Source organism: Sus scrofa, chromosome 6 (genome assembly GCF_054392235.1).
Source record: "Sus scrofa isolate SSC_HxYL_T2T_F1_AM1 chromosome 6, Sscrofa_HxYL_maternal_Yorkshire_Landrace_v2.0, whole genome shotgun sequence".
Lineage (NCBI taxonomy): Eukaryota > Metazoa > Chordata > Mammalia > Artiodactyla > Suidae > Sus > Sus scrofa.
The window spans coordinates 172,254,191-172,271,492 of record NC_139388.1 but is presented as its reverse complement, the minus strand read 5'-3'; the positions used below and the strand labels follow the sequence as shown (position 1 = coordinate 172,271,492).

General features: G+C 58.8%; 2 protein-coding genes across 9 annotated transcripts; one reads left to right on the top strand and one right to left on the bottom strand.

Annotated features, from left to right (window-relative positions):
- Positions 1-30: 30 nt before the first annotated feature.
- On the top strand, positions 31-4,342 carry CDC20 (cell division cycle 20). 2 transcript variants are annotated; one of them, XM_021093549.2, is made up of 11 exons: positions 31-160; positions 325-513; positions 626-774; positions 862-958; positions 1,137-1,265; positions 1,345-1,541; positions 1,638-1,732; positions 1,871-2,099; positions 2,254-2,379; positions 3,586-3,703; positions 4,083-4,342. In XM_021093549.2, the coding sequence occupies exons 1-11, from the start codon at positions 31-33 to the stop codon at positions 4,259-4,261; spliced, it is 1,638 nt and encodes a 545-aa protein (XP_020949208.1). In that variant the 3' UTR covers positions 4,262-4,342.
- A 144-nt stretch (positions 4,343-4,486) lies between these two features.
- Positions 4,487-10,537, bottom strand: ELOVL1 (ELOVL fatty acid elongase 1). Of its 7 annotated transcripts, none has more exons than XM_084958156.1 (8): positions 10,014-10,537; positions 6,577-6,753; positions 6,207-6,397; positions 5,952-6,032; positions 5,791-5,847; positions 5,595-5,700; positions 5,364-5,500; positions 4,487-5,206 (listed from the first exon to the last, which is right to left on the bottom strand). In XM_084958156.1, the coding sequence occupies exons 2-8, from the start codon at positions 6,620-6,622 to the stop codon at positions 4,985-4,987; spliced, it is 840 nt and encodes a 279-aa protein (XP_084814282.1). In that variant the 5' UTR covers positions 6,623-6,753; positions 10,014-10,537; the 3' UTR covers positions 4,487-4,984.
- Positions 10,538-17,302: the final 6,765 nt, after the last annotated feature.

The following is a 17,302-nucleotide window of genomic DNA, read 5'->3' as shown; positions in this document are numbered from 1 at the left end:
GAAGGCCCGCCCCCTACGCCCCGGAGGCCAATGGGCGAGGGCGACGGTTGCGACGGTTGGGTTTTGAAGGAACCAATCAATGCTCGGAGCGGAGAGTTTAAGACGCCGAAGTCAGCGTTGCCGAGGCCGGTCCGGGATCGGAGCCTGTTCTGCGCGGACGGTGAGAGGCGGCTGCGTCGAGGGGGCAGGGGTAGGGTGGCGGCTGGGGTGCCGGGCCCGGAGAGGCTGCGGCAGGGCTGGCCCTGCGTGGTCGGCCGTCGCCGAGCACGGTCGCGTCTCCCTGGGGCTCGCGGGCGGCCGCCTCAAGCACCCCTCCCCTTCCAGCCGCTCCCATGGCCCAGTTCGTGTTCGAGAGCGACCTGCACTCCCTGCTGCAGCTGGATGCGCCCATCCCCAATGCACCTCCCGCGCGCTGGCAGCGCAAAGCGAAGGAAGCCGCGGGGCCGGCCCCCTCGCCCATGCGGGCCGCCAACCGATCCCACAGCGCCGGCAGGACCCCCGGCCGAACGCCGGGTGAGGCGGGGGCGGCGGGTCGAGGGCGGGAGAGGAAAGGGCTGAGAGCAGCTTCGTGCCTGCTCCCGCGGGAGCCCGGTCGGACCGTCTGGCTTCCCCCTTGCCGCCCCAGGCAAATCCAACTCCAAGATGCAGACCACTCCCAGCAAGCCTGGCGGCGATCGCTATATCCCCCACCGCAGTGCCTCCCAGATGGAGGTGGCCAGCTTCCTCCTGAGCAAGGAGAACCAGCCCGACAACAGCCAGACGCCCACCAAGAAGGTATGCGGCGGAGGGGCTTAAGGCGGGAAACCGCTCTGTGCCTCCTGGACGCGGCCGCCCTGCCTCAGCACCACCCTTCTGTGCCAGGAACATCAGAAGGCCTGGGCTCTGAACCTGAACGGTTTTGACGTGGAGGAAGCCAAGATCCTCCGGCTCAGTGGAAAACCACAGAACGCCCCAGAGGGTAAAGACCCGGAGCTCTCAGCTCTTGGAGGGAGGTGTCCAGTCCTTCCAACCCCAGGGCTCCGGGGAGCTGAGGTGGCTGGCCGCCCTTCCCACCTGAGACAGAGGAGGGGAGAGGCTGCTCTGGCCCTCCTGGCCAGGGGCAGGGGGAGGTGTCTAGAGCCACTCTGTTGCCACAGGTTACCAGAACAGACTGAAAGTACTCTACAGCCAGAAGGCCACGCCCGGGTCCAGCAGGAAGACCTGCCGTTACATCCCTTCCCTGCCGGACCGGATCCTGGATGCCCCTGAAATCCGCAACGACTACTGTGAGTGCAGCCTTCCCCTTGCTCGCTGGATAAGAAAGAGGGCCCTGGGACGCAGGCTCTTCCTTTCCCCCTCTGGCAGACCTGAACCTGGTGGACTGGAGCTCTGGGAACGTACTGGCTGTGGCCTTGGACAACAGCGTGTACTTGTGGAGTGCCAGCTCTGGTGACATCCTGCAGCTGCTGCAGATGGAGCAGCCTGGGGACTATGTGTCTTCTGTGGCCTGGATCAAAGAGGGCAACTACCTGGCTGTGGGCACCAGCAGTGCTGAGGTCCAGGTGAGATCTGTCCCCGTGCTGCAGCTCTGTTGACCCCCAGACCCAGCCGCTTGCCCACCAGTCCTAATCTCTGATCCTAATGGGGTCTCTCTGTAGCTCTGGGATGTGCAACAGCAGAAACGGCTTCGAAACATGACCAGTCATTCTGCCCGAGTGGGCTCCCTCTGTTGGAACAGCTACATCCTGTCCAGGTCAGTGGGGTTTTGCCAGTCTCTTGTGAAATCCGTCCACGATTTTGGCCCACTCTCGCCAAACTGGACGCCTCTGAACGGAAGCAGCTCTGGCCTGCTGGCAGTGTTGGGCCTGATTCCTTTCTCCCCTTCCTGCAGTGGCTCACGTTCCGGCCACATCCACCACCATGATGTTCGGGTGGCAGAACACCATGTGGCCACACTGAGTGGCCACAGCCAGGAAGTGTGTGGGCTGCGCTGGGCCCCAGACGGTCGACATCTAGCCAGTGGTGGCAACGATAACTTGGTCAATGTGTGGCCTAGTGCTCCTGGAGAGGGTGGCTGGGTTCCTCTGCAGACATTCACGCAGCACCAAGGAGCTGTCAAGGTGAGAGGGCTGGGCTGGGGCTCTGCAGACTCTCACCCGTAACCTGGGGACATTAAGGGGATCTGGGCGGGAGGGATCGCACTGGGTTAATCTGTGACCCCTGAGCTCCTTGTCCAACTCTAGTACCTGCTGACCCTGCCTTTCTCCCACCTAGGCTGTAGCTTGGTGTCCCTGGCAGTCCAATGTCCTGGCAACTGGAGGGGGCACCAGTGATCGACACATTCGAATCTGGAACGTCTGCTCTGGGGCCTGTCTGAGTGCCGTGGACGCCCATTCCCAGGTAGTCTTCCCTATCCCAGCCTCCCAGTCCCAGATGCCCTCTTTTTTTTTTTTTTTTTTTGCTTTTTAGGGCCACACTTACGGCATATGGAAGCTCCCAGGCCAGGGGTCTCATCGGAGCCGTAGCTGCCAGCCTGCCCCACAGCCACAGCAACGCGGATCCACGCGGCGTCTGCAACCCACACCACAGCTCACGGCAATGCCGGATCCTTAGCCCACGGAGCGAAGCCAAGGATCAAACCCACATCCTCATGGATCCTAGTCAGGTTCCTTAAGCGCTGGGCCGCAAAGGGAACTCCCCCAGATGCCTTGTTATTCTGGATAGTCTTCCTGGGCAACCACGAACCCTCCAGCGGCTTCACCAGTGTTATACCCTGATGACTTCCAAACCTCTGACTTGGCTCTCAGACGCTCCAGAACCGCGTTTCCAACAGGCCGCAGGCCGCTTCTCTCTAACCCCGTGTCCTATAGGTGGCTCCACACTGACGTGTCCCACATGACACTTACTTCTCCCCCCTTTGCCTCCTGGAATGTGCTCCCCCTCCTCCTGCGTCGAGTGCGAAGGGCGCTGCTCAGAACCTGAAAAACCTACCTAGCGTCTTCCACTGTCCTCGTCCCCAGGCCGCATTGGGTTTCCTGAGACCCTCAGCCACTCGTGTCCCTCCCCTCGGCCTCATCCTTCTTTCTTCCCGGAGCAGGCTCACAGCACAGGTCTCAGCATTCTTCTCTCTCCCAGTCTGTCCACCCACTGGTCTGAGTGGGGTCTGCTTCTGTCTTCCTTAGACCCTGCGAGGGCTCCCTGGCCCCACGGCGTGTAAGCCAAATCCATTCGCTGGTGGGTCTCTCTGCGAGCCCTGACGCTTCCCTCCTCCGCACCCCTTTCCCCCCAACACCCCACCCCCCTCCCCCACCCCCGCCCAGCGCATGCCGCCTCCACTCTAGACTTGGGCTCTGGAGCCAGAGTTCAAATTCTGGCTCCATCCCCTCCTAACTTAACTGGCATGTGACCTTAGGCAACTTGCTAAACTTCCTTCTGCCTGATCTGTAAAATAACCAAGTTCAAACTCAAAAGGCTTTTGTGAGGCCTACCTCATTCAAGTCTAAGTCCGTGGCACCTGGTGAGGTGCCTGGCACCACCAGCCTGGACCTGGTTCTGATCTGAGTAGGGCTGGTTTCATGTCATGCCCACATCATGCCCTCTCCACAGGTGTGCTCCATTCTCTGGTCTCCCCACTACAAGGAGCTCATTTCAGGCCATGGCTTTGCCCAGAACCAGCTGGTTATTTGGAAGTACCCCACCATGGCCAAGGTGGCTGAGCTGAAAGGTAGGTGCTAAGTGACAGAAGCCAGACACGAGGGGCACACATCGTGTGACCACTCCTATGGAATGTCCAGAAGCGGCGAAAGCAGAGCGCGGAAAGCGATTACTGCTTGGCGGGCTGTGAGGAGGGTGAGGAGGAGCGGCTTTCTTTACGGGGTGATGGAAATGTTCTGGACTTGCCGCTGTGATGGTTGCATAATGTGTGAATATGCCAAAAATCAATGCACTGTACCCTGCAAGGATGACGTTGACAGTGGGTAAACTGTTAATTATCGTAATAGCAAACAACCCCCCAAAAGAGGTGGTAGCTCTCAAAGGCGGAGGGCTGTGTGGCCACCCACCTTGGTGTGTACTGCTCTCACCTGTTCCTCCTCGTGGCCCAGGTCACACAGCCCGGGTCCTGAGTCTGACCATGAGCCCAGACGGGGCCACAGTGGCATCAGCAGCAGCAGATGAGACCCTGCGGCTGTGGCGCTGCTTTGAGCTGGACCCTGCACGGCGGCGGGAGCGGGAGAAGGCCAGCGCAGCCAAAAGCAGCCTCATCCACCAAGGCATCCGGTGAGGACCACCGCATCAGCTCGGTTTTTTTTGTGCTGTCTTTTTTTTTTTTTACTTTTCTAATAAAGCCACATGTCTCACCCTCTTCTCCTGCGCGACCTCCGTCCCAGCAGCCTCCCAGAGGTTCCCATCTCCGTGATCAGAGAGCTGGAAACATGCCTCCTGTTTGCAGACAGGCTGGCAGGCTTGACCCAGCTCCATTCACACACTCACACACACACACAGCCTCAGCGCTTTCCTCTGTCACTTTAATGAAGACACGGGGAGTAATCAGCCTCCACAGGCTGTATGCCCAGGCCCCCCACCCACCCTGACCTTTGGCCAAGAAGCTCCTGCTTCAGTGTGGGGCGGACATGGAAGGAGCCTGGGTCCACAGTGACAGGTTATTGCTGCCCTCTTCAGTGTGAGGAAAAAGGCCACGAGGCCCTGGCGGGGGCCAGCCCTGAGTGCTCCTCTCCCAAGTGTAAGGCAGGGAGGGGGGAGGAAGTGTCCAGCCCTTTCGGTCCCCAGCTCTGGAGTGGCCGAGGGCCATGAGCCACATCCCTGGGGCTGGCTGGGAGACGTGGGGAGGAACGGAAGCAGTGGTCCCTGTGTACCAGCTGTGGGGAGTGGATGCCTGTCCCCTGCTCCGTCCTGGCCACAGGTGTCGCTGGGGTGGACAATGACAGATGCTGCCTGAGGTGCAGTCCTGAGGCACTTAGGTGGGCGTCCAGCTCGGCCGTGTGTCTCAGTTGGCCTTGACTCTGGCGGTCCCTGGAGCTCCATTCTGCGGAAGGACGCGGGGCAGCCGCTTGCCCTTGGTGTACGCCTGATACCAGAAGTTGGAGAAGAGCGCGAAGAAGACCGTGCCGTACACCCAGATGAGGTGGATGATGACCGGGAACTGGTAGTCGCAGGCCGGCACGAAGTAGTACTGGGAGACGTGCAGGGACACCAGCACGAACTGGACCTAAGGCAAGGCCAGCGTCAGGGGCACCGCGAGAGGACCGCAGGCCAGGGGGCAGAGAGACAGGCTGCCGGGGGGAGGGCCGGGTCGCAGGCGAGGTCGGTCGGACAGACCGGGCGAGCTGCGGGGGGTGGTCACGGCTCGGGCCCGGGCCGCTTACCAGCTGGATGGCTGTCATGTGCTTTTTCCACCAAAGGTAGGGCTGGGCCACAGGGCCCAGGGCGGACAACCCGTAGTACAGGTACATGACGACGTGCACAGAGGAGTTTATCATGGCGTGGAAAGAGCCCATTCCTCCTGCACGCGGACAGTGAACGGGGTCAGGAGAGTGGGGCCTCGGGTCCCCAGTGCGGGTCCCTCCTCCCCTCCCGCAGGGGCCTTCGCCGCTCACCTGGGGCAATTTTGACGCCCCACCACCAGCTCCAGGGGAGCACCGAGTGGTGGAAGACGTGGAGGAAGGTCACCTGTCCGTCTTTTTTCCGGAGAATAAAGATCACCTGAGAGAAGAGTGGGAGAGGAGTTTCAGAGCCAGGGGTGCCTCACGCCTTTCTCCCCGAGAAGTTCTCGAATCTCATGTGACGACTCACTGTGTCCATCAGCTCAATGAACTTGGAGAAGAGGAAGAGCCAGGCCACTCGAACCATCTGCAAGAAGTCAGAGCAGCCTTAGGACTCCCAAGAGCACGCAGAATACCCGAACTGCTCCTATCCCTAGGCTACTTAGGACCTGGCCTCCGGCCCCTACTTACCCTCAGGGCCTCCGGGCTGTTGGAAAAGTCCACTGGATCGCAGCGCCAGGTGTAGGTACTCAGCCAGCCTGACATCAGGAACTACAAAGGGACGTGGGTTAGACTGCCAGGCTTCCCGCCCCCTCCCCCCGTTCTCTAGACAGAGCAATGCATCTGAGCCTCTCGGCAAAGGAGAGGCCACGCTCCGGCTCCGGCCTCCGGCCCGCCCCTTCTCCTGCCAGCAAGAATTAAAGCCTAGGCATCCCAGGGGCCCACCTCATAGACGATGTAGAGGGAAAGTGCCACCAGTGAGAAGTTGTAGACAACCATGAAGCCTCGGAGCTGGAAGGGCTTCCGATTGGCCATGAGGCGAGGCCCAAGTGAGAGAACGAAGTACACGTAGCTTAGGAGGATGGAGGTCATTAGCAGGGGGGACCCCATCAGAGGGTAGTTCTGGATCCGAGGATCTGTGAGTAAGGGTCAGAGGAGTCAGGAAAGGTCACAGGGTCCCGAGAGTCCCCCACACCAGGTGTGCAGACATGAGGTCAGGTCACAAAGGAAGGGTCCGGGCTCTTCATTAGGAGACGGCTCTAGACCCAGGGGCCTCAGGGTGGGAAGGAGGCCGCGCCGGGGGCCAGCATCTCACCTGCGTGCTTCATCATCTCCTGGTACAAGTTCACCACAGCCTCCATCCCGGCTAAGGGTTCTGGCGAGGTATGGAGGGATGGGTGTCAGACGGGGCCGACTGCCTTCCTCCCCGCCCCCCAGCTTCACCCCTGACCCACAGACAGGACAGGGCCAGATGGGCAACAGCACCACCTCACTGCAGAAAGGATGGGGCAGTGAGAGGAAGCAATTGCTGAGGACGGGCTAGGAGGGGCCCTTCGGCGGGGCATCTGCTTCCCACACATCCTGCCTGCTGGGAAGGGCTGTCCCACCCTTCCTCTCCTCTCCTCACTCTGCTCCTCTCCAGGGATCTTCACTTCCTGATGCCCCTGCTGCCCCGCTTCTTCCGCAAGAGGACGCTCCACTTCTGGTCTCCTTCCAGAGAATCTCAGCTCTCACCAGCAGGAACTCCTCTCCCTGCCTCGCCAAAGCCTCTCAGTCTCCAGCTCTGGGGCTTCCTTCTCTCCAGGGATCCCCCCACTTCAACCTCTCCAGCCCCATTTCAGGATGCTCCGCTCCCAGACGGTCCCTCCTCTCTCCTCGGGGACCCTCAGCTCCTGGTCCCCGCTGGCCTTTCCTCCTCTCCCCAGCTGGGCACCGGCCCCGCCAAGGCTCTCCTCGGCCCGGCCGGGCTCTCACCTCCAGCCTCTCCTCTGGTCCCGGCGCTCTCCTGTCACTCTCCTCTCGGGGAGCCTGGCTCTTTGAGACTCCTGCCCTGGCGGCTCCACCTGTCTGACTAGATCTGGCACAGCCCCGCCTCTGCCCGCCCGCCCCGCTGAACTGCGCATGGGGTGGAGGGTGGGTCCAGGCCACAGGTCAGCGCCTGGAGGACCCACCAGGATTGAGAAAGCCATGTGATGCCTGAGTCTCACCATCCACCCATGCTGCACCCACGCTGGACCAGTCAGAAGAGCTAAGGTTCTAGGTTTTGAGCCAGGAACCCCCCACCCCCGAGACTCCATCCCCAACCCGAGCCTTGGCCCAAGGAGAACTGCTGAAAACCCACGCCCAGCATCCTCTCCTCAACTAGCCATGAATTCTCAGTTTGTCCTACCTCAGAATGGGTACGATTGATCCATCGCCCTTCTCTCCCAGGGAGGGGCAGAGAGGCCAGTGGCACGTGAGGGGGTGGGAGTGGGGAAGTCTCAGGAATCCTCCCCTCCCTCAGGGAGGGGTCCCGATGGGCTAGGCCCCCTCCCCCTCAGAGCCAGAAGGAATGTCGGAGGAGGGCTCACAGGGACACAAAAGCCTGGGCCCAGACCCGAGGAGAGCTTGGGACTCAGAGACAGTCCCTAAGGGACCAGGCGTCCCTGAACAGCTAGCATGGAGGATGCTCCCATCAGCCAGGCTCCCCCTGCCCAGAGAACCACCTGTGCAGGTGCAACACCGCAGAGGCCTCACACGTGCCCCCTCACACACACGTCTCGCAGATGCCCCCCGCTCACCTCCACGCCGACCCACAACTGCCCCACCGCAGTCAGGCCCCACGTCCTCCCATACGCCGCCCCTCCCCATCATAGCTCTCCCCGGCCCGGCCCGAGAATCCGCTGCCCGTGGCCATAGCAAACATGTGCCCACCCGGAGCCCGCCTCCTGCCTGCAGCAAGTGCCCTCCTCTGAGAGGCCACCCTGGACTTTGACGTGCACGGTTTCTGACACCCAGGTCTGCTCCCGACTGTGTTCATGCTGACAAACACACCCAAACACAACATGCTCCTTCCCAGGACTCGCGTCCCCATGTGCAAATGCTCCTACTCACGCACATCTGTGAGTCACAGATAAGTGCGGTCCCATACAGAAACTCACACAGCAGCACCTGCAGGTGAATGAACCCAGCGTCACCCCCACGGTGCGCAGACGTACACCTGCCCTGGTCATGTGGACCGACAGCCCTCGTTTCCCGGTGGCGGCCATTCATTCATTCACAGTCGGACGTTTTGTGGGCCTACCTGCAGGCGTGGGCTCTAACCACAGTTCCTCCCCGACCCATGTGAGTTCGCCAGCTTGTTATCTCCCCGGCTCTCAGCCGCCATCCCCAAGTTCACCTCCCCCACCCCCACACGCAGGCACTCCGGAGGTCAGAGGTGGCTCCAGGCTCCGGGAAGGACCTCTCCCCAAGTCCGAGGCATATCTGGGTGTGTCCCCAGGGGGGATTCAGCCTGGCCCTTCCTTCCTTTCGGAGGGATGGAAGGGAAAGGGAGACAGGCAAAGGGAGGGGGAGGCGGGGGTGCACAAGGGCGCCAAGCGGAGGGAGGGCTGAGAGGCGGGAGAGGGGCCAGAGCAGGAGCCGGCGGAGGGAGGCCTGGAGTTAAGCAAAGGGGGGCCCGGCGCGGGAGGGAGGCTGCTGGGGAGGCCCAGCCCCAGAGAGCTGGGACCTCCCACCCCCTCGCCCCAGGAACAGCCTCGCCCACAGCCTGGGCAGGGCAGGGCAGGGCAGGGCCCGGCGGGCCAGCAGGGGCAGGGGCGCGGGCACGTGGCGGGCCCGCCCTGGGAGGTCTCGACTCACCAGCGGGGGCCAGGCGGGCAGTCGCGGAGGGCTCGGAGGGAGCAGGGCCAGAGAGGAGTCCCCAGGGCCGGCCTGCCTGCCACTTCCTCATCTGCTGGGCCGACTTTCTGTCACCAGAGGGGGAGAGGGCGGGCCGGGGCGGGGGGCGCCTGCTGATTGGGCCACGGCCCGAGGCGGGAGGGGCCGTGCCGCCCGGCCCGGCGGGGCCGGGGGGCGGGGGCGGGGGCGGGGCGGCCGCGGGGCCGGCAGGAAGCCCGCCCAGCCCCGGCTCCCCACCCCTTCCCGCCGCGGCGCCCCGCAGCCCGCCGCGGGCAGCAGCGCGCGGCCTGGCGCCGGTGCGGCCCGCGCGAGCGCAGCCCGCGTCTCCCCGACGTTCGGCCCCTGGATGCCTTCGTTCGGAGCCCTGCGGGGCTTCAACCACGCGCACGACCCGGCCGGCCTCTGTTTGCGGCCGGCCCACCCAGTCTAGGTGGGGAGCCAGGGGAACGTTCCAGGGCTCAGCCCTCCGCTCCCGGAGCTCCTTCTCTAGACGGTGGGGCCGCAGGGGTGGGCTGCAGGCAGCTGTGAGTGCAGAGAGCGAACGTGGGGCAGCAGGGAGGGCTCGGCCCCGGGGAGCAGCTGTGTGGGAAGCCCATAAACTTGGCTGAGCCTGGCATGAGGAGGATGCTGTGGCCTGGAGGTGGGAGAATACCACGTCGCCTGGGGTGGAAAGCTAGTGAATCACTGCCTCTAAAGGGGCCCGCTGGGTAGGAAGGAAAGGGAGCCAGCTGTGGCTCGGTGTCCGTCTTGAAGGCCCCGTTTGGTGGTTTGGTTTATGCTGGAAGCAGAGGAGGAACTGAAGAGTGTTGAGGAGGCTGCAGTCAGGCAGGCCTGTATTATTAAATATTCATCACACATTTATCGACGACCTACCGCGTGCAAGAAGGGGTTAAGTGCCCGTGACACGCGAAGGCACAAGGCAGATGCCGCTGCTGCATGGGGTTCACTGACGAGCGGAATCACTTGGCTCTGGCAGCCAATATGATGAGGGTCCTGGAGGAAGACCAGGCGAGAGAGCAGCGTGACCAGAGAAGGTGGAAACCGCTGGGACCGGAGAAGCAGACGCCGAAGACCTGGGGTCACAGGACCCTCTCTGCACACTTAGCTGTCTGGCTGGCTTTCTGCGGTCTCCCTCCCTCACGAAACGGAACGACTGGGGATGAGGACTCGGCAAGATGAAATCCGTATCTCCAGCAGCTCCTGGAGCAGTGCTGTGTGTAGAGTCATCCTAAAACTGACTGCAGGATTGTTGGCGTACGTGCGGAATTCAGAAGAGGTGGTGGTTTGGAAGCAACAGTGTGTTCATCAAGGGGGGATGTACCTCTGTGGGAGTTTAGTCCTCGGGTTGAGCAGCCAGAGCCAGTGGACTAGCGGTGATCTCGCCATCAGTACCTCCCCTTGAAAGGCAACGGCAAAAGAATTCAACCATTCAAAAGGCTCAAACTTCTTAGCACTGCACATTAAGGCCTCCCTGGTCTGGCCTCAGCTTCCTGTTCTACCTGTGCTCGTCTCCTGGGCCGCATCCTATGCTTTGGCTGTTCTCCAAGGCTGTCAGCATCTTTCACACGCCCCCCATCCCCACGCCTTGAAGCCTTGTCCGCTAACTCAACGCGAGGTACAAGCCGCTCTTCTAGGCAACAGTTCACCCTCCCCTTCGCTCCTGCGGTCTTACTGCAATGCAATTACATGCAAGCTCCCTTCAGTGTAATTCCTCTCAGCAAGACCTATGTTCTCGTCGCCTCTGCATAACTAGCGTTTGGCCCGGTGTCTGGCTCAACGGACCTCCGTGATGTTTGCTGGGTGAACATTAGAGTGAATGAGAAGTTGAGAAAGGGGAGAGAAGCCGAGGGACCCAGAGTCAAGTGGGGAGGAGTAGTAAGAATTCAGAAGCCTTCCTACCGTCCTTGGGTCCACAAATATTTACTGAAAGCCTAAACTGTTCCAGGTTTACTGTAGTGGCTTTGGGATCACACCTGACTCCAAAAGCCTGGCTTTAAATCTTCCAGTTAGCAACTGGAATTATAGAAATCAATCAATCAATCAGCCTTCCAGTTAGTACATAATGACTTTATGTAAAAGCTGCTGAACTGCCATAAACGCGAACAGCAGCACCCGTCTCGAGGGTCCTTGTGAAGATTAAAGGAGAGGACTCCATCTCCAAAGTTCGTGGACCAGAGGGGAAGCAAGAGAGTACACGTTTGTAGGCAGACTCATGAGCATTCACTCACAAAGAGCTCCTAAATGTTTACTGTATGCAGAGCACTGTTCTGAGAGCACCACTGAGAGGTTTTGGATTAAGTGTCCATCTAGAGACAAAGCAGACGAGACAGTCCCCGAGTTCAAATACAGTGGGAAGAGAGAACTTTATCCATTGGTTGCCTAGACCATACTGGTCAACGGGCACAGCAGGCCCTCAATAAAGTCTCACTGGCTCCAGTAATGAACACGGCCAAAGACTCATTTCCTTCTGTTCTTGTCCTAGTGCTGGAGAAAGCAGCTCCAAGTATCTCTCTGATACACACCACCTGCCCAGGTCCAACCAAAAGGCCTCTCTGTGGCCCTGGGTTCCCGCAAAATACTCACAGTCCAGGGAAATTAACAATGACAGTAGCTCGGGGTGAGTGTTCCTACAGAGATAAACCCAGAGAGCTAGGAGAGCACCACGGGAGGGGCTCTCGAAGGCTTAGTTCTTGAAGGTGTCACAGAAATGACACCAAAGCCGAGCATTAAACGATGCTTTCTAGAAGGTGGGGAAATGTGTCCCAGGCAGAGGGGAGCACGTGTGTGAAGGCACAGAGGAGGAGATGAGGCAAGGTTGGGGCGTTCTGGGTAGCTGGGTGCAGCTTCGGCCCAGAGGGCATGAGGAGTTTGGATTTAATTATTTATCTTTTTTTTTTTTTTTTTTTTTTTTGGTCTTTTTGCCTTTTGAGGCCCCCGCTCCCACGGCATATGGAGGTTCCTAGGCTAGGGGTCTCATCAGAGCTGTAGCCGCCGGCCTACGCCAGAACCACAGCAACGAGAGATCCAAGCCGCATCTGCAACCTACACCACAGCTCACGGCAACGCCGGATTCTTAACCCACTGAGCAAGGCCAGGGATCAAACCTGCAACCTCATGGTTCCTAGTCGGATTGGTTAACCACTGAGCCACGATAGGAACGCCAATTCTTTATCTTTTTTTAGCCCAGGCTCCATGCTAGAATCACCTGGGGGAGCTTTTAAACTACTAATGCCCGGCTCTCACCCCAGGCGGATTCTCAGGGTTGTTTTTGTTGGGCAGAGACTTGATTCGAAGGGGGCAGGGTTGTTGTTTTGTTTGCTCTACGGAAGGCAGTGAGATCTAGCACCCACTGATTAGTCTGTGGCTCGGGGTACACATGGAGGAATTAGCCTGTGGCTCAGGAGCACACCTCACAGGTGAAATACACAGAAAAGAGGGGCAGGTTTGTCAGTGGACTGGGAGAGAATGGGACCATCTGGGACCTGCAGGGAAGTGGGCTGGAAGGCCCTGGTGGTAAGAGGGCCCACTGAAGGCCACCTACCGCAGCGGAAGGCTGATAACCTGGAGGAACTGAAGGGTCCAGCAGCTCGCAGTCCTGACAAGGACAAAGGCCAGGCGAGCGCGTGGATGGGGAAGAACCCAGTCCCGCCGCTAGAATTCCCTCTGCACGGGCCAGCGGGAAGCGAGGTGACAGCGGGGCCCCACGCTCTCTGACTCACGCCTCACTCACTGCTCCCCATGGGCCCTTCTCCATCACCCTCTTCCCTCAGGAGACAAGCCACAGATCTCCCTTCTCCAAGGGTTTGTCTGAAAACCATCTGTGTGAACGGCAACGACTCTGCTCCCACGATCCTCTGCGGCTTCGGCGTCCCACAGAAAAGTTAAAGGGAAACGGGACCGAAGAAGCAGGGCAATGGGAGGAGGTGTGTCCGTGTGTGTAAGGGGGGCGGAGGAAGGGCAGGGGGAGCGGCAGAGGGGACAGGCTGCGGGAGACGTGGGGGGCACCGAGGGTCTGGGCTGAAAGACAGCAGCAGCGCCAGGGAGAAAGGGCAGCAGGATCTTGGGGCCTGTGTCAGGCTTCTCCCTTGCCCATCCCGTAAAGGACAAAGGGCACTTTCTACACAGAGCCCGCACGGTTGCCCATCCCGTAAAGGACAAAGGGCACTTTCTACACAGGGCCCGCACGGAGCAGCAGAGGGAGGCTGAGGCCTCCAGGTCAGCGGAATGAGAATGAGGGCGAAGGGTTTGTCAGTTAGTCATTCGGCACGTCCCTGGGCCTTAGTCAGCGAGCCCAGGCCGAGGACACTGGGCTGGGCAAGCCGGCCGGCCGGCAGAAGGAAGAGACTGCACGCAGACACCCATCACACCACCTGGAATTTGGGAGTTTGCCTGGAGCCCTGAGAGGTCTGCTTCCTCCACAGGTAGCCAATGCCCACCGGCTGTGGGTCTCCTCGGTGGGTGTGCACCGACCTGAAGTAAAGCCACTCAGGTGAGAGGAGAGGGCTGATAGAATGTGCAGGAAGAGCTCTGGAGAGAGGAAAAGGCGGCTTTTGGTTAGGGGCAAACCAAGGGGCGGTTATCAAGGTGGAAGAGAGTTAGCACCGTCTGGCAGATGTGGGAGAAGGGCCAAAGGGGAAAGAGGAAGCATGGCTCACTAATCAGTACTTTTGCTCCAGCAGCATATGGGACCAGCTGCTTTCCATATGCTCTGTGGTCCAGTCCTGCACCGTCAGTGCTAGCAGCGCTGCCTACAGGTGGAAAACATGCAATCAGAAAGGGTGGAGGGATTTTTCAAGGTCACACAGTGAGTCAGGTAGAAGCAACAGGGATATTCCAGGCTGAAGGACAAGGAGGGAGGGAACGCACAGGGTGGGAGGAGGAAATTGCAAGTGATTCCGTTTAGCTGAAGGGTATGGTGATGAAAGGCGGGCACATGCTAGAAGATTAAGTAGTAGGTTGGAGGGAGCTCCTGATGTGGTGCAGCGGAAACCAATCTGACTAGCACCCTTGAGGTCACAGGTTTGATCCCTGGCCTCGCTCAGTGGGTTAAGGATCCGGCATTGCCATGAGCTGTGGTGTAGGTCGCAGACACGGCTTGGATCCTGTGTTGCTGTGGCTGTGGTGTAGGCGGGTGGCTACAGCTCCGATTAGACCCCTAGCCTGGGAACCCCCATATGCTGCGGGTGTGGCCCTAAAAAAAAAGTAGGTTTGCCCCAAATCATGAAGTGTTTTGAAAAGAAGAAAGGAGTTTTGTTTGTCCTGGGGTGTCCCTGGAGATTTTCAAGGGGTTGGTATGATCCCCATTGTTATTTACGAAGAACGCCCAGTAACAGTGAGACTCTCAAGAGGAAAGCTGAGGAAAGGAGACCGGGTGGCGGGCAGCTCAGAGGCGCAGGTGCAACACAGTGACGGCTTCGCCTAGAGCAACGGGGTGAGAAGGAAGACGAGGGGGAGGAGCAGAGAGAGGACTGGACTTGGCAGCGAGGACGAGCAGGGCGGGACATCCTGGGTTTGAGGAAAGATGGCACATCCCACGGGCAATCTGACACATGGCCCTATCAGAAAGGACAGGGACGGGGTGGGGGATCAGAGGATGGCCTGCGGAGATGGAACCACCCAGGGGGACGGTAGGAGCCCTAGGTTTGGTGGCATGCAGGCACTTTCCCATCCACCTTCTTTCACTTCCTTAAGGAATGCCCGCCCTCGCTACCTGCCCTTTAATCGCAGTGTTCTCTCCACTCCCCCCAGCCCGAGCTCCTAGTGATGCAGACTCCTAGTGATGCAGAGCAATCAGGTCTTCCACGAGATGCGCTGGCCCGTGCGCAGCGCAGGAACGCAGAGAGCCTGGGCCACACTGGCGCCCTGGAGCAGGCCTGAAGCCAGTCACCCTTCAACCCCCCTCTGCATAACCCAAAGCCACTGGGGTCCCTTTTGTTTCGTTGGTTTTCTGTTAAGCAAGTTCAATGTGTTGCAATCAAAACAGACTCATATAGCATGTGATAAAAACAAAACAGCTCTGGAGCGAGTAGGGAGAGGAGAACAGTATAGCCTTCAGTGTTCCCTATATGCTGGAGGCCTTCTATGCCCTGCTAAAAACCTGGGCCTTTATTCTGTAGAAAATTAAGACCTACATAAAGGTTTAAATTTAATTTAACCTTTAGGTTCGCACCCATGGCACATGGAAGTTCCCAGGCTAGTGGTCGAATCAGCTGTAGCCGCCGGCCTACACCACAGCCACAGCAATGTGGGATCCAAGCCATGTCTGCAACCTACAACACAACTCACGGCAATGCCGGAACCTAAACCCATGGAGCAAGGCCAGGGATCGAACCCGCATCCTCATGGTTCCTCATCAGATTCGTTAACCACTGAGCCACAACAGGAACTCTGAAATTTAATTTTAAAGATGCTCAGTGGAAGGTACCTTTTCGAGGTCTGGGCTCTAGCCCCATGGTCAAGTGCACAGGGGAGGAGGCGGTAAAGGCTTCACAGGGGTGGGTGCCTCCAGAAGGATGAATTGTTCATACAGGGAACAGAGGGGTGGGGCAGGAAAAAGACAGGGCCTGCCTACCAAGGAGAGGGCAGAGCACGCGTACGGCATGGAGGTGTGACCCGCAGGTACTGGCTACAGCTTGGAGTGCTTGGAGTGCAGTGGCCAGAAGGGTGGAGTTGCCATAACAACACAAGGCCCAGAGGACTGGTGTTGAGTGTGCGGGGAGGAGAGGCAAGCGTGGAGCCCTGGCCTGCGATACGCAGTGACTTGCACGGCCGCCTGAAGACCCGAGCCCCGCCCGAGGAAACGCGGTCACAGGAGGCGAGAGAGGAGAGAAGACGCCCCGAGTGTGCACGGAGAGACCTCTGAGAGGCGAGGGGCCCCTTTAGAGACGGCCTGTAGGCAGACCGGGGAACTGAGTCCTTCGCTGGTGTGGACAGGGGCCAGATACAGTTTGCAAGGGATGAAAAGGCACATGTCCGGTGAGGGAGCTTGTCATCCGGTCCCAAATCAAAATCCCATGATTTAAAGACCCAACTGGGCTTTAACAAAAGAGGATAAGGGACAACTCTTACACTCTCTCAAGTGGGAGAAAGAAAGTTCCCAACACTAGATGTGAAAGTGACTCATCACGCCAGGCAGGCGAGCAACCAGGCGCCAAGGACCCTGAGGGGTGAAAGTGCACAGAGGGGCTTCTGTGAGGCCGAGCTCCTGAAGTGCAAGCACAGCTGGAGACAGAGACGAGCAGCAGAGGAAGGCAGTTACCTTTTCATACGAGGACGGGCCAACTATTGATTTCAACAATGACTGTCGGCAGAGTGCTAGACACTACCCTGAGGGCAGCTAATATTCACGGAGCTTCTACTATTGCCAGGCACCCTGTTCTAAGCACTTTATATGTATTAATGTATTTACACTTCACAGCAACCCTCTGAAATAGCCACTATTATTATCTTCCCCAGAAATGAAGAAACTGAGGCACAGAGAGGTAAATCAACTTGCCTAAGGCCACACAGCTAGTAAGTGGCACAGCTAAGATCTAAACCCAGGCGGTCTGGCATTAGAAATGCTCCATTATACTCTCTGTCCAAAGTCAACCAAATCATAAAAGTAATAATAATGACAGCAGCTACCACTTAGAGTGTTTTTGATGGGCCCGACACCACGGTACACCAGGCACGCGCATTTCTTGCCAAAGATCATACAGCTCTGAGACGGAAGAACTGGATTCAAACCTTGGCAGCTCAGGGTGCTTGAACTTGGGGGACCATAAAGAGCAGCAGGGGCTGGAATACGTTTGTACAACGTAGAGCATAAACGAGATCGTTGACCTTACCTGATGAGAGCGGCCCTGAGCTGTGGACAGCCTGCGTTATCCGAAGGCTTCCCAGAAGAGTGATTTGTGAGCTGAGTTTTGAAAGAGGATTGGGTTCTCATCACATAGATGATGAGGCGAAGTGTTCCATGAAGAGGGAACTTTGGGAGTAAAGGAATGGAGGCCAAAGAGGCTGCGGCATTCAGGAAACTTCAAGCAGTTTGTATGGCTTGGGAATAGAGTGGGGGGCAGGACAATACAGAAAATAAGGAAGAAGTCAGGGAGCTAGATGACACGGAAGCCTACTTGTTCCAGGAAATCTAAGCCGTTTTTCAAACTCTTCCACTCTAGTAA

Coding starts and splice junctions, on each gene's coding strand:
- CDC20 (XM_021093549.2), top strand. CDS start 31: ATGGGCGAGGGCGACGGTTGCGACGGTTGGGTTTTGAAGGAACCAATC. Junction 161..324: donor GAGCCTGTTCTGCGCGGACG/GTGAGAGGCGGC, acceptor CTCCCCTTCCAG/CCGCTCCCATGGCCCAGTTC. Junction 3,704..4,082: donor CAAGGTGGCTGAGCTGAAAG/GTAGGTGCTAAG, acceptor CTCGTGGCCCAG/GTCACACAGCCCGGGTCCTG.
- ELOVL1 (XM_021093271.2), bottom strand. CDS start 9,192: ATGAGGAAGTGGCAGGCAGGCCGGCCCTGGGGACTCCTCTCTGGCCCT. Junction 5,501..5,594: donor GGGCGTCAAAATTGCCCCAG/GTGAGCGGCGAA, acceptor GTCCGCGTGCAG/GAGGAATGGGCTCTTTCCAC. Junction 5,207..5,363: donor ACATGACAGCCATCCAGCTG/GTAAGCGGCCCG, acceptor GCCTTGCCTTAG/GTCCAGTTCGTGCTGGTGTC.